This window comes from Pleurodeles waltl, chromosome 7, assembly GCF_031143425.1.
Source record: "Pleurodeles waltl isolate 20211129_DDA chromosome 7, aPleWal1.hap1.20221129, whole genome shotgun sequence".
NCBI classification, from domain to species: Eukaryota; Metazoa; Chordata; class Amphibia; order Caudata; family Salamandridae; genus Pleurodeles; species Pleurodeles waltl.
In genome coordinates this window covers 18696683-18711919 of record NC_090446.1, presented here as the reverse complement: position 1 = coordinate 18711919, position 15237 = coordinate 18696683, and the positions used below count along the sequence as shown (strand labels likewise).

Here is a 15237-nt window from a genome sequence, read left to right as displayed (position 1 = left end):
ATCAGTGTACAGTAACAATTTTGGTAGGAAAGAGTATGAGTGCTGAAGATGGTAATTGTGGCAGGAAGGGACTGTCTTCATGATGTTATGGCACTCATTCATGCCCTCAATTGTCCAGTCATTCTTTCGAGGACCAAGTTATCCATCCTTCTGCCATCCGGACAATCAGTCACTCTCCAATTCATCTCTGCATCCACTCATCCATACATTCATCTACCCATTCAGTCATTCTTCCATTGATTTATCTGCACATACCAACTCATCAATCAGCGACAAAGTGCTTCCAGATATAAAAAGTCAAGGCCTATCAGCATTCCCAATACTTGTTTTGCAGGAAGGGTATATTTTGATTTATTTTATTGATTCATATGCAGGAAGGACTAGATTAAAGAAAACAGGTAAACATGATTTTTCATTTTATGATTTATTTTTCCTCCATTACAATATCTAGAAGTCACATCCAGTGAGCACTATCTCAGATAGGAAATATTCTTAGTTTGAAGCAACGGTGCTTTGAATCCAGCTGACGTAGTTGCAGACCTTGGTGTAGACTCCTGGGTAGTTCCTCTGAGCACAACCAATGCCCCAGGAGACCACACCCTGGAGTTGTCCATTGCAGACCACTGGGCCACCGGAATCACCCTGAAATAAAGAAAGCAATGTTTATGGAATACTAATGGGGGCAATAAAATCAACCTCATTGCACAATTCTAGCAGCATAAGATATTGAAATTACAACTTTAATTATTCTTCACATATGAGTAATGGCTGCTGGCATAATATTCTGTTGCATGTGTTCTGAAATATTCATCATTACTTTGATTGTTATATCCCTTTTTGCCCAAATGCACTTTTTCTGAGGGTTGTGCCATATGCCACTGCCTGTGGCATAGCATTGTTTATGGAAACCCAAGCACTACCCATAGCTAATATGGCATTTGCCATTGGCACATTTTTGAATTCATCTCTTTTGTATGTATGCATTTATTTGTGAAGAATGTTGATGCCATTGGAGGCTGCATCACAAAAGGGTCCTCAAGATGTTTGGGGAGAAGCACAAGGGTACATGGTAGCAGTGAGGAAGTGTGATTGCAAGAATGAAGGGTTGGCAGGGGCATAAAGGGAGATCACCCAAACAGGATAATGAGAAATGAGCAAAAGGAGCGATTTCTAGCACTGGATGTTTTCGAGGGACATGATATGTGTGAAGGAGGAGGAAATGTAAATGATTGAAAAGGGCAAGGATAGCAATTGTTAATCTTTTTCAAATGGTTTTGGTTGGAACCATGCAGGAGGATGTGGTGTGCTACAAGAGATGTTTATTTCACATTGCACAATTTACCAGAGGAATAAGATAAGCTCCTTACTCCCTCTTCCAACACTGAAGTATTCTCATGAGGATTGGTCACAGTCTGATACTGACCCAGAATCCAGATACAGTGGTCCTGTTAAACGATGTTTTATAATATATAACTATGCTTCCCCATACTGCAGTGGTTTCATTGAGGAGGAACATCAATGAATCCCAAGACTTTGTTCAGTCTATATTGATGCACACCAAACACATTGTGGCAAAACCAGAGGCAACTTTACTAGCCGAGGATCCATTCCAGATTCAATCCTTCTGCAGCTACTGCTAACCCTACCTGTGTTAGTTTTTTCCTCTATTAAATTAATTGTTTTTAACAAATTAAATTATCCTCTCTCCTTCCGGTCATGTTCTTTTCCATCAAAACTAAACCCTAGATTAGGACTCCATGTTCTGTACAAGTACACTTGTGCCTTGGACTCCTATTGGTAACACAAGGCATTATTATTTTACTGTGCCTGGAAGAGGCAGACAAATAAATGTTGAACATTGTCTATAAGTTGTGTAACCTGTTTGATGTTTTTAAATTTGGTTTAGTTTTTGATCCACTGTTGATTCCTCTGTGTTTTATAGTTATTCCTCTAGTTCCAGGCAGCTGGGTCTGGCACAGAACCATTCACTTTGTGCTGATGACCCGTGAAACACCTTAAAATGTCACAAACCTGGCAAGAGTCCTTTCCGCCTTCAAGGAATCCTGCACAGAACATGTTGCTGGTGATCTGGCCTGGGTAGGAGCTGGTGCACTGGCTGGTGCTCAGGATTGGTGCATTCAGGCACTGGAGGGCATTGGGGTAGTTCGCTGAAAGAAAAATGGAAAACAAATTAATTGGAACTGAAAATAGAAATTTAACAATTTTCGTCCAAACAAAACGTGTCCTACTGTATTGTTTAGGTTTCTATAAAGTGGTACGTGGATTATAACTGCACAATAAAACAACTATACAATCAACAAGATAAGAAGTCCTGTGGGGTGAGCTTCGATTTGATAATGTGCATTACAGTAAATTGTAAGTTATTTTGTTTCCCTTTTTCTCCATTTCCTCTAGCGTTTTCGCAGAGTTTAGAACCAGCAGAAGTGTGTGGTACCAAAAGAGGATGACATTATTATTAATGTTATTATTATTATTATTATTAGTAGTAGTAGTAGTAGTAGTAGTAGTAGTGGTAGTAGTAGTAGTGGTAGTAGTAGTAGTAGTGGTAGGATTAGTAGTAGTAGTAGTGGTAGTAGTAGTAGTGGTAGGAGTAGTAGTAATAGTAGTGGTAGTAGTAGTAGAGGTAGTAGTAGTAGTGGTAGGAGTAGTACTAGTATTATAATTATGTTTCCTAGACACACATTTTTTTATTACCAGAGACACCTAAAATATGGACTTCAGATGGAAAGCCTAAAACTATTGTATGTTGATGTGATTTAGGTCCTCATTTAGAACTCGGCAATGTGCTACTCCATCACAACAGAAATCTAAATCCCATTATCTCCTGTGGGACTCAGATTTTGGCAGACGGGACGTCTGTCACCTTTGTGATGGAGTGACCAGTCCGATGAGTTCTAAATCAGGCTCTTATTTGGAACTTGTGATCGCCGACATGTGACTGCTTTGTAATCAATTCTGCCCCGGAGCATTGTTTTCATTAATTACCTGTCTGATGTTGACCTGTCATTTGATTATGAATTGCAGCCCCACCCTTTTAAGTTATTTGTAAAGATGACTCCTTGACTTCATGACTACTTACAGCCACTCCCGGACATGTTGCCCCATCCTGAGATCAGGCACTGGGTTCCCGCTGCAGGACAGCCTGATGGGAGGGCGACGGCCTTGACGTAGCTGTTCAGAGTCGCAGCTCTGGACAACTTGATCAACATGATGTCGTTGTCAAGGTTCCTGGAGCTGTAGTTGGGATGTCTGATGACCTTGGTGGAATCAATGAATTGTTCGGTTCCTTCACTTGATGCAATGTTGTGCTCCCCAAGCCTCACGTTGATACGTCTAGAACATAAAACAATTTAAATATTACCATTTAATTCTTTAAAGCTAAACTGACATATTGAATCATTTCGTGGGAATGAAGACTTTTCTGCTGTTTGAATTTTTTCAACCAAACCAGGGGATGTTGCTTTATAAGGTATGAGCTTGCTCCCCCCAGTTCATGGTGCTTGTATGTTAAGTGAAAGTTAATGAGCAGAGAAGAACACATATCAAGGGTTAGCCTATGTCTCTTATGCACTATACGTCTTGTACACAATGTCAAGTGCCTGAGCCCTTTCTTATGGCACATCAATTGTTATACTTGGTAGTCCCAGAAAGCACCGATTGCAACCAGCCCTGGCTTGCCCTCTGCAGTGATGTAGCTACCAATGGTGCATCAGGGATTCTTGCTGCTTTTTGTCACCCACCATGAGACCAGGCTTGCATGACAGCAGATTGAGTCCTGTGTTGACTGTCAGGCCCTCATCCCTTGATATGCAAAGATTGCTGCACTCTCTGAAACCCTGCAATTGACCTCTCAGCAGTTTGTCAGTGAATTGCATCAACATTGGAAGCCTTTACACTGCACTTAAATTACTAATTGCCCTAGGGTCTATTGTTATATATTTAATAATATGGGTGCACATATTGCATGGTGTCATATTTTATATAGGAAACAATCTGAAACTGCCAAAATACTAAGTAGAGCGTTCAAATTGTCAATAAATAAACCATTGGCTGTCACTAACAATCTGCTATCAGGGGGCTCAAATGCACCTTCCCTGATTGGCTCATGAAATCTGCTGACATCAGTGAATGTTCCTAATGAAGTGATCACTTGCTATCTGGAGCTTGGACTGATGTCACTCAGAGTCCTCATCTGAGCCCTGTTGACCTTACAACAGTATTGGTCATATATCTTCATATATCATCCTTTCGTCAGGACTAAATGACAGCCATTTCTACAATACTGATGAGCCGCACACATAGAACGCTTCCCCAGCACCCCCCTAGTTAGATCACTGGCTTGTCAAAAGCAATTCCTAACAGAGGGTTTATAGCACCTTTTTCAGACCATCTGCCTTTTGGCTGAAACTATGGACTTTATTCTTGAACCTATATGGTGAACATGGAAGTCTCTCATAATCATGGATATTGGCTGCCCTGAAGCATATGATCCAAGGTTCCAGGTTAAAATGGAAAACAAAGTTAGCTAGGTTACATGGCTCAAAGCAAAAAAACAGAGCCACAGTAGGTCAGTAATTGAATTGAATACTTCAATAACAAACATTAAGCGTATCCAACTTTCTTTAGAGACTATATGACACAAAAGTACTTCTTTCCCCCAACTGCCAGAGGTGCTGTTTTTAAGTATAATTTAGTCTGGTTTGTCAGGTGAGGACATGTTGTTGTTAACGGAACTGGAAATGTCTTACATTCGGCTTGGGTGATTGCCTTCCTAGAAGAGGACTTCACTGAGAATTTATACCCCAGCTAATAGAATACAGCAGTGATTCTTAACTTTTTCACGTCTGTGGACCCCCACTGAATCATTACTGAAATCAAGGAACCCCCACTGTCATTAATGGTAGCCAGGGACCCCACCATAAGCAATTTTTACTATTTGAACCTCAAAACAATACACAACATTTCAGAAATATGTGTACATCAAACACATACACAAGCGACTAAATATATTATTTTAATTCACAAAAAATATAGAAAGAAAAATGGAAAATAGTAAACATTAATTTTAGTGGAAAATTGAAGATTTTCTGATTTTATTTTAATAGTAGACTCTAACAAATCGTTTTTTCTTTTTTGCTCCTAATGTATGCTCTTTTTGGCTTACTTCAGTGGAGGTCACCCATCGCCCATACAATGGGCCTCATTACGACTTCGGCGGTCCCTTCAGGACCGTCAAAGCTGATGCAGGCAAAAGATAGCCAGTAATGGGTGTCTTTTGCACGCCATATTATGAGTGTTCAGCTGGGCCAGCGGGCGAAAACAGCGTTTTCACCCGCTGGCCCAGCAGAACACTCACCGCAACATTGACGCCGGCTCGTAATTGAGCCGGTGGCACTGTTGTGGTGCGTCGGGTGCGACAGCACCCATCGTGCATTTCACTGCCCGTAATTCGGGCAGTAAAATGCACGATGGGGCTGTGCATGGGGGCCCCTGCACTACCCATGCCAAGTGCCTGGGCAGTGGAGGGGCCCCTAGGGGTCCCCAAACACCCCCATTCCACCAGCCTTTCTATGGCAGTGTTTACTGGCATGGAAAGACTGGCGGATTACAACCACCATTATCGCCAGGCTGCAGGCTGGCTGCAGGCTGGCTGCACCCTGGCAGTGTTGGCGGTTTGACCGTGGCGGCTCCGCTACGGTCATAATAGGACAGTCGGACCGCCCTGTCTGCGGTGGTCTGACTGCCATCGGGAGTGTGGCGGTCTTGAGACAGCCAGACTCGTAATGAGGGCCAATGTTTGGTTAGTTGTACTAGTGCTGATCCAGCAAATCAAACTAGTAATACAAACTTAATTTTTAGTCTTCAATTACAAATCCCTTCACCTTTACAAAACGTTTTAAAATGTTCAGTTTTATGTTTTGCTTCATTATAATCTACTAATATTATTTAATTTTCTAAACAATTATGGGCCCCTTGAGTAGGCTTAGTGGACCACCATGGGTCCCTAGCAGTGAACTTACGATTGGTAGCAGTGAGCAGCCTACACTGCCCATTCACTGCACAAGTGGGAATTAGCCTGATAATAAGCTAACTTAGAAAATCAAACTTTGGTACCTGTTGCAGTTTAACACCATCATTAATAATTGCCACTTTTGTGGCAGCAGAACTTTGAGATATGGGACAAACACAAACTTACGACTGGTAGCAGTGAGCAGCCGACACAACCCATTGGCTGTTGATGAGGGACCCGCCGCAGAAATGGTAGCCGACATTCAGGGACACCTGGTAGGGGAGCGCGTTCTTCGTACAAGTGTAGCCGCCAACAATTTTGTCATCATCATCAACGGGGAAAGCAGCTGAAAGATGAACAAGAAAGACATTGAAGGTAAATTCATTAAAAAAATACTCTACTGCGCGGCACGTGCAACATCACCAACATCAACAGTAATGATGAGGTGATAAATTCAGAAACATCAAAATGCTATCTCATTTCTTAAATATCTGGATATTTTGGATAAATAGTTATGAACAAGATCTCTTGTATGTTGAATGGTATTAGAGAAAATGTGCTTTTTTATTGGTCGATTTAACAACCTGAGTGAATTTCACTCTCCAGAAGGACGAACAGCTCATGGCAAAATTGTTACAACATGTTTCTGAATGGGAGCCTCAAAGCAATTATGTACATAAGAAAGACACAACAAGCTACACCTCTCAGTACACTGCTGTGGTAACCAAAATGTCACTTTCTGAAACCATCAGCAACAGTGCTGGCCAGAAATTCCACCAATGAAAGAACAAACGCTACATTGTTACTGAGCATATTGTTTGCTAAAAAACCCTTGAAGTAGCAATTCTCGGTGTCTCCTACATAATGTTGTTATGCAGTGGGGCCATGTTATATTATTCGGGTCTAATTTAGGCCAAACTGAAAAGATGACCGTCGCAGAAGTAATAGTCACAATTAAAATGTGAATTAGTCTATTATTTTTCTTTCTCAGTTTTTCGTAATAAATTGCTTTTTTAACATTCACTACAAAGGAGCATTTCTCACTGTTTAAGGGACATTTTTATAAAAGTCTGGTAGCCAAGTTATTAAAGTCTCTTTGCTCAAATATTGAAATCAGTTTTGGCTTGTGGTTTCGAAAGGGGTTTGCCCCAGGTAAATTATATTTAAAAAACAAAGCATCACACAAGGTGGCAACATATACAAAGGTATGTTTAACAACTATCCCTGCTATTTCCATACTGAAAATATTGGAAAAGAAAAAAATAATTGTATTGTATCAAAAAGAACAAAACTGTTCACCAATACTATCTTGCTAAACTCCCTCCTCAGATATTCTACAGTGCTCTGATATTAAAGAATATTTTATGTGTTTCTAGAAAGTAGGGAAGAATCACACAATAAGTCACTAGTGAAAATGAGTGGACCCAATTCACAAATGTAAACTTAAACCAAAAGTCTAAGTTTAGACCAAAAGTCCAAGTTTTCTAACTTTACTCATAGTAAAGTTAGACTTTTGGTCTAAGTTTACACTTTTGGTCTAAGTTTACCTTTCTGAATCCGGCCCAGCTTACCATAATAGAGAAACAGATTGTTCTTTGAATGTGGATGATTGGATGAAGGAGTGATCAAACCAAATGGAATCAAACTCTTTAGTGAGGGATGCACCACAGTTGTGTGACTTAAAATGTTTGCACATTAATCACTGTTTTAAAGAGGCTGTAGAGAATGATCTCTGCACCGTTCTTAAATTGCTATTGCAATATTTGGTAAATATAAGTTTGTTCACATTAAATCTCCAACAACAAACTCAGCAATATTTTCATGATATTTTCCTCTACAATAAGGCCTATATTTATATTTTTTGATGCAAAAATGCGCAAATGCAGTTTTGCATCAAAAGGTTCAACTGCGGCTTGCGTCACTCCTGAGCATCAGCCGGGCACCACATTTATAGAATGGTGCAAGCTGGCGTTAAGGATCGTCTAGCGTCAAAAGAAAAGACGCTAGCTGGGGGGGAGGGTGGTGGTAGAGGAATATGGCGTTAGGGCACCAGAAATGGCGTTAGGCAGGTTAATGCCAATATATTTGGCATTAACCAGCCTAGCATCATATATTGATGCAATAGCACCCAAAAATGACTGCTGTCTTAGTAAAGACAGAAGTTATGCCCAACACCCCAGTGCCCATGCCCAGGGGACCGGTGTCCCCTGGGCATGGCCATTAGATCTAGTGCCATGCAGGGGGGCCCATGTAAGGGGCCCCCAATGGCACAGAAAAAAATAAATGTAATACTTACCTATACTTACCCAGGATGGGGTCCCCCATCCTCTGGCGCAGATGGGGGGGTTTCTGGGGCTTGGGATGGGTGCCTGTGGGTCCATACCATGGTGTTTGGCCATGGAAATGGGTCCACATGTACCTTAACGCCTGGTCTGACGCAGGCGTTAAATAATGACACTAAGCAAGCTTAGCGTCATTAGTTGGGTCCACTTCTCAGCCGTGTTTCATTTTGCACGGGGGATAAATATGGCGCTGAGGGCTTAGCATCATATTTTGGATGAAAACGCTTACTTTGCATCTCATTGACGGAAAGTGGGTTCATGGATCAAAAAATGGTGCAAACTGCAATATTTTGACTCTAGACGGGTCTAGCATCAAAATATAAATATGGAGTTAACTTTGCACCATTTCAGCGTCAAAATAAATGATGTTAAAAAGGCGCAAAGCAAGAATAAATATGCCCCTAAGTCACTAAAACCAATTTACCGCTTGTGGTGATAGAAATTTGCTCAGTAGTTGAATAACTTGGGGCCTGATGTACGAAATACTTGCTTTGCATTTCCTAAATAGCGACTCCATAGAAACCTCTATTTAGGAAATGCAAAATGGTATGTACAAAAATAGAGATTCAGTAATAGCGATTCCTACAGCGTGGGAATCACCATTAGGAAATCGCTATTTAGGTAATACCAAACTATTTGTTCCTATAGGCCTAAAAACCCATAGGTATGAATGGTTTACAGTTTCCTAGTTTGCAATTTCCAAACAGGAAATAGCAAATTAGGAAATGCTAAAACAAGGGTAATCTTTAGCCTAAGGCACCCCCACCTTGCTGCACCCCGAAAAAAGTGGTGCAAATGTAAAGGGCACACATTGCACTTTGAAAGAAGCATTTTCCTGTGCTTTTTAAAAATTGGGCATGGTTATCAGCAACTGGTAGTGGATGGTAATTGCATTTCCTAAATGGTCATTTTGCATTTAGTAAATGTTTCGTACATGTGCAAAGAAATCCCAAATAGGAAATCCCTATTTGCTAATTCCTGTTTAGGTAATCACAAAATGTGATTTGTATGGGGTAGAAATCACATTTACTGATTCCCTAAAGTCCTTTGTATATAGGAAAAGGCTGTTTTGCATTTCTTAATGGGTTGCAATTGTGATTCGGTCCGTTAAGAAATGCAAAAGGCCTTTGGACCTCTGGCCCTTGGTGAGTAATATTAAGAAACCCAATGTGGCAATCAGAATAACAGATCACATATTCCGGGACTCCTGGACCCCTTTACAATCCATAAAGTGGAGGTGACCTTGTGTGGGATGTGTGGGCTGCGAGTTTTCAAATGTGGATCTCGATAATTTCCCATGCACCCGCTGATTCACATCAGTGATCTGCAGACTAGAAATATTGACCTCCACCCTCCACTTAGTGAGTAGTGATGAAACCCAAACCAAAATATCTAGCTGGAATGTGAAATGACCCAATAAAAATGGCAGGCCACTCATTCTCAGACTCCTGGACACTTTTACCATTGGTGATCGGCATTTTGGGAAAATTGACCTCCACCAAGATGGGGGGAAAAACCTGCTTTTTAAGACTGCAGAGATGGAGTTATCTTCCCCAATGACTTGTTGTATAATGCTAACTCACCGGCAGCCCCCAGGAGGGCACAGATCAGAAGGAACTTCATGCTTGTCCTGTGAGTGCTCGCAGTGTGACTCCTCTGATGGAAATCCACATATTTATACCCAACTACACCAAGCTTTATCTGCTTTCTTCCAAGGCTGCTTCTATTTTGGTGCCAAGCAGGTGATGATATGGAAAGAAATCACATATAATGTACTGAAGTTAATAGAATGACAACAGGATCAATAGGTTAATTATTAGCTGCGTTATTTACTCTAAAAGTGTGTCCTTCATTTAATCACCACACCAGGCACACGCATCCTCTGAACTGCACTGAACATGGGAACTGGGCAAAGCAGATTTCAACACATGCAGCTGCACCCATCGGGTCAAATTTATGAAAAGGGGCCACTTTTCTTGAGCCCCTTAGTGCCCCCCTAACACCACCATGTGTGCGCCGTATTTAATATACAGCACAGCATGGCGGTAGTTGGGGAACTAGCATCAGAACTTTTAACACTAATTTGGCGCTTTGCAGCATTAGTGTCAAAAACTTTGACGCTAATCCTGCAAAGCACCCAAAGGCACAATGAAACCGATGGAATCCTCCTTTTAATGCCTGCTTTGAGCAGGCGTTAAAAATCCCGGTAAAAATGATGCAAAGAAATCTGTTAGATTTCTTTGTGCCATTTTTACTGCCCCCTAACCGGGGAAGGCCCCCTTCATATACATTGTGCCTGGCGCAGGCGTAATGTAGCGCAAAGGGTTACAAAGTGGCGCAATGCAAGTTTTGCGCCACTTTGTAAATATGGCGCAGCTTTTGTTGGCCTTCCGTAAGAACATGACGCTAATGTGGCATTGGAATGGCACTACTCTTAAATCTGGGCCATAGTATCTTATAACTCTAGAAGGTAGTGAGTCAAACAATGTCATGGTGACTTCTCAGAAAACTGAAGTTAGAAGACATAACATAGATACAGATCGAAACTGAACATTTGTGTTATCTTCACATACAAATATATAACACATAAGCCAAGATTAGCTGATACATTTAAAACAAGTATTTTTTTTTGCCATACTGGACAATGACTGGTGAGCAGCAGAGCTGCAAGTAAAAAAAAGTGCTATGCCACGATCAATGTAGGCAGGTGCAAGCTCTTTTTTAAACTTTTAACCATGCAGCACAGCAGACATGCTACTCTATAACATATCTAAAACACATCGACAAACCCAATAGATCTTGCATAGGTGAGTCCTATTGGCTTAGCCAATGCTTGTTTAGAAACAGTGCTAAGTATATGCTCTGCAAGATGTATCGTCACCGGAGGGCACTGGCACATGGTAACCATGTCTCTTGATCCTTAGTCAATAACACAGCTCTTATTGCTGGAAAACAGTAATGAACATTAGAAGGAGCATGAGAAGCAAAACAAAAAAGCCTCAGAGATACATGCAGTAAGAAAAAATGAAAATAACAAAGGTGGATGGGGTGGGAAAACGTAGAAGTATAGACTGTGAAAGTCACCTACTTCATTTATTCTTGTTGATTCCCCAGCTTACCTACAAAATAGCATGTTTAAGATCTGATGCCATTTTTTGGTTAATTATATCTGCACTAGAAAATGCATGTACGGTATCCTGTGTGCACCAAGATAGAACTTGGAAGAGCATTGATCAGTGGCAGCTATGGAAGCTGCCCCTACTCAGTGTTTCACCCTTGCATCTGTGGTGCCCTTGATGTGCATGTACCCCCATTGTGTACGCTGAAGGAAGGCGAGGGAGTGAGTGGCTTAAAAAGGCTATCGCAAACCAGCCTAAAATAAGGATAGACTATAATATGTTTATTAAAAATGGTGGAATTATATATAACAAAACAAAAAAGCCATCTTCTAATAAAACCCAATGCCTTTCCATTGATCTGGTGACTGTTGGAAGTTTTATCCAGTGACTGAAAGATCTAATGGGAAAGGCCCATGTTGTCCAGTGGTTGTGGGAATGTCATCAAAGGTCATTTGAGGTGTTATCAGTGATATCATAAATGATGTCACAGAACATGTCATTAGTGATGTAACAGGTATGGTCGGAAGTAGTGCATGGTGGGGATGAAAGTTAGAGTTATATAACTGGTGCATTTCTGCATTTTTGTTCATTCAAAATGTCAATGTTGTCACTGACTAATTCACCCCTTTGAAGTTACTTTTACCATTGTTTTTTTCAGTGAACTTCCATATTTTTTAAAATAGATCTTTTTATCACACCTAACTATAAAGTTACTTTAAACTTCGTTTTTTTCAGTAAATTTCCAGGTTGTTTTAAAATGTAAAGTAATAATTAATTACCATATGTAAATGCAATCCCTCCTGAATGCATCGCCTTCGGATAAGTGCCACAGTGGGGTTTTGCCACAAGGCCTGGGCTGCTGTCAAACCCTGTGGGCAAAACCTGTAAATGCAGCCAACCCCACACTTCACAGGGCATTTGGTTGTGCAGGGCGGAGGGTTGGCAGTAGCCAGGCTATGCAGCCAACTCACCTCATGCAACCAACCCTAAGAGGCACACACCCCGTGCACGTGCACAGTAGGGGGAATTGGTCACAGAGCCTGGCCCTGGGGACCCCATCAACCAGGGCCTTTTTTAATTAAAGGAGAGGAGGGCCACACAGTCCCCTTCCCTGAGCCTGTTTTGGCCCTGGGGAACCCATCTCACAGGGCCGTACATATAAGATAGGGGGACACAGGCCCCTTTCCTTGAGTCTCTATAGGCCTTGGGGATCCCATCCCCCAGGGCTGTACATATATGTTAAAAGGGGAGGGGGCCATGCAGCCCACTCCACAAGCCTTGTAAGATCCTGAGGACCCTATCCTCCTGGGCCATTTGTTTTTTAATTAAAGGGGAGGGGGCTGCTGCTTGGACTCTATCCCACAGGGTTAGTTCTAAAAATAAAGGAGAAGGGCCCCTGTGCTTCCCCTCCCTGAGCCTTTATTGATTCTCAGGGCCACTTCTCTAAATGAAGGGGAATTGGGTCACATCACCCTCTCCCCCAGCCTCTTTACACCCTGGGACCTCCATCACTAAGGGCCATACACATATCTAAAAAAGGAGAGGGTGGACCGCCCGCCCCCTTTCAGAGCCTCTTTAGGCCCTGAGGAACCCATCCCCCAGGACTGTGTATTTATTTAAGGGGAAGAGGGCCACACGACTCCCCTCCCTGAGCTGTTATTGGCCCGGGGACCTCATCCCCATGGCCACTCATTTAACTAAAGGGGAGAAGGGCTGTGTAGCCCCCCCCCCCCCCTTTCGCCTTGCTAGGCCCAGGACACCTCATCCCCAAGAACCACTCTTTTAAATGAAGAGAAGGGGGATGCACATGGCCTCCCTCCTCTGGCAGATTTTAGCCCCGGGGACCACATCCCCTGGGCCTGGCATGATTAATATGGTGTGGGGACATGCAGCCCCCCTCATTGGGCCAAATTTGGCTCCAGGGACCCCATCCTTCAGAACCCAGCATTACTTTTAGGGGGAAGAGGGCGTTCTAACCCCCTTCCATGGCTGATTTTCACACTAAGGACCCAACCCCACGGGTCCAAGCACCGATAAAGGTGGGTGCCCTGGTGCCCATCCAGGGCACTCACCTCACTCCTATTGTGGATCATGGGGGTAGCCCTCAGACCCTTGTTGCACCAGGAGGTTCTCACTTCCAGCTGGAGCCGACATTGTTTCTGCATGCAGGGAATAACTCCTAATGCTGCTTCCTCCAGGCGGGAGCAATGTCTTGATCTGTTTCCCTCTTGCACCAGTGCTAACAGGGAAGCAGATCAAACATCAGCTTCCCATGTGTGGAAGCATTTTCAAAGATTCCTTCAGATGGTAGGAGGCTTTACTCCTATGGAGGTGTGTTTACTCCTGCTTGGCAGAACTTTTGAACACAGATTTTCCTGCCTGTGCCCCAGTGGGCAGGGTAGCCGCTATGCCCTGGGTGTAGCCTACTGAAAAAGCCCAGAGGTGGCCTCACCAGGGCATTTAGTGGCTCAGGAGGGGGCCCCTAGGCCTATTTCTCATTTTGTAAAATATTGGGCCTGGGGTGGGTTCCCCTGGGCCTGTCATGGTCGGGAAGAGGGGCTGCATGTTCCCCCTCCCCTAGTGCAATGATTTCAGCCCCAGTGGTGGTCTCCCTGATTCCTCTGATGGCTCAGGGAGGGGGGTGCACACACTGCACCCCATACAGAGTATGTTCGGCCTCGGGGTGGGCTCTTTGAGGCCTCTGATGGCTCAGGGAGGGGGCCATGAATCCCCCCTGCCCATAGACAGTATGTTCAGCCCAGGGTTGGGCTCCCTCAGAGCCTCAGATGGCTGGGGAACAGGGGACGTGCATCACCCCTCCCATAAACCATTTTCATAGTCCCAGGGGAGGGAACTCCTGGGCCTCTGGAGGCTCGGGGGCATGCAGCCCACCTCTCCTTTATGAATACAGCCCCATTAGGGTGATCCCCAGGGCTTATAATTGATAAATGCATCCCAGCTGCCAATTGTTTGGGATTGGGGCATTTTTTGCCTTTTATTTGGCTCCAGGGCAGTCCCTCTGGCTCTGCTTCATGGGGCCTAATGGAGGTTAGGATATCCCTACACTGCACCATTATATTATTGTTTTCCTAACATCATAACAGGGGACTAAGGGCCAGATGTAGCAAAGGTTTAGCGACTCGCAAACGGCGAAAAACGCCATTTGCGAGTCGCTAAAGCCACTTTGCTATGTAGAAATGCATTTTGCGAGTCAGAACCGCCTTGCAAAATACATTTGCGAGTCGCAAATAGGAAGGGATGTTCCCTTCCTATTTGCGAGTCGCAATGGTATGCATTTTCATTTGCGACTGCAATGAAAGCACAGTTACCATCCATTTGAAGTGGATGGTAACCCAGGCGCAAACGGGAAGCAGTCCCCATGGGGCCCCTTCCCCTTCGTGTCTGGCACCAAAAATAATTTTTCAGAGCAGGCAGTGGTCCAATGGACCACTACCTGCCCTGAAAAATACCGAAGCAAAAGGTTTCGGTTTATTTTTGCAAAGTGCAGCTCGTTTTCCTTTAAGGAAAACGGGTTGCACTTTGAAAAAAAAAAACTGCTTTATTTAAAAGCAGTCACGGACATGGTGGTCTGCTGTTCCCAGCAGGCCACCATCCCCGTGAGTGCCCTGAATCGCTATGGGGTTGCAAATTGCGACCCACCTCATTAATATTAATGAGGTGGGTCTTTGCGACCCATAGCGACTCGCAGAAGGTGTCTGAGACACCTTTCTGCATTCCAAATTGC

General features: G+C 43.2%; 1 protein-coding gene across 1 annotated transcript; it reads right to left on the bottom strand.

Annotated features, from left to right (window-relative positions):
* Positions 1-393: 393 nt before the first annotated feature.
* Positions 394-10087, bottom strand: LOC138303574 (trypsin-like). Its single transcript, XM_069242839.1, has 5 exons — positions 9957-10087; positions 6218-6377; positions 3101-3354; positions 2032-2168; positions 394-642 (listed from the first exon to the last, which is right to left on the bottom strand). Exons 1-5 carry the CDS (start codon positions 9994-9996, stop codon positions 493-495), a joined length of 741 nt encoding a protein of 246 aa, XP_069098940.1. The 5' UTR covers positions 9997-10087; the 3' UTR covers positions 394-492.
* Between the last annotated feature and the right edge of the window lie 5150 nt (positions 10088-15237).

Coding starts and splice junctions, on each gene's coding strand:
- LOC138303574 (XM_069242839.1), bottom strand. CDS start 9,996: ATGAAGTTCCTTCTGATCTGTGCCCTCCTGGGGGCTGCCG. Junction 2,169..3,100: donor CAACATGTCCGGGAGTGGCT/GTAAGTAGTCAT, acceptor TTTTTCTTTCAG/CGAACTACCCCAATGCCCTC. Junction 643..2,031: donor GCGGAAAGGACTCTTGCCAG/GTTTGTGACATT, acceptor TCTTTATTTCAG/GGTGATTCCGGTGGCCCAGT.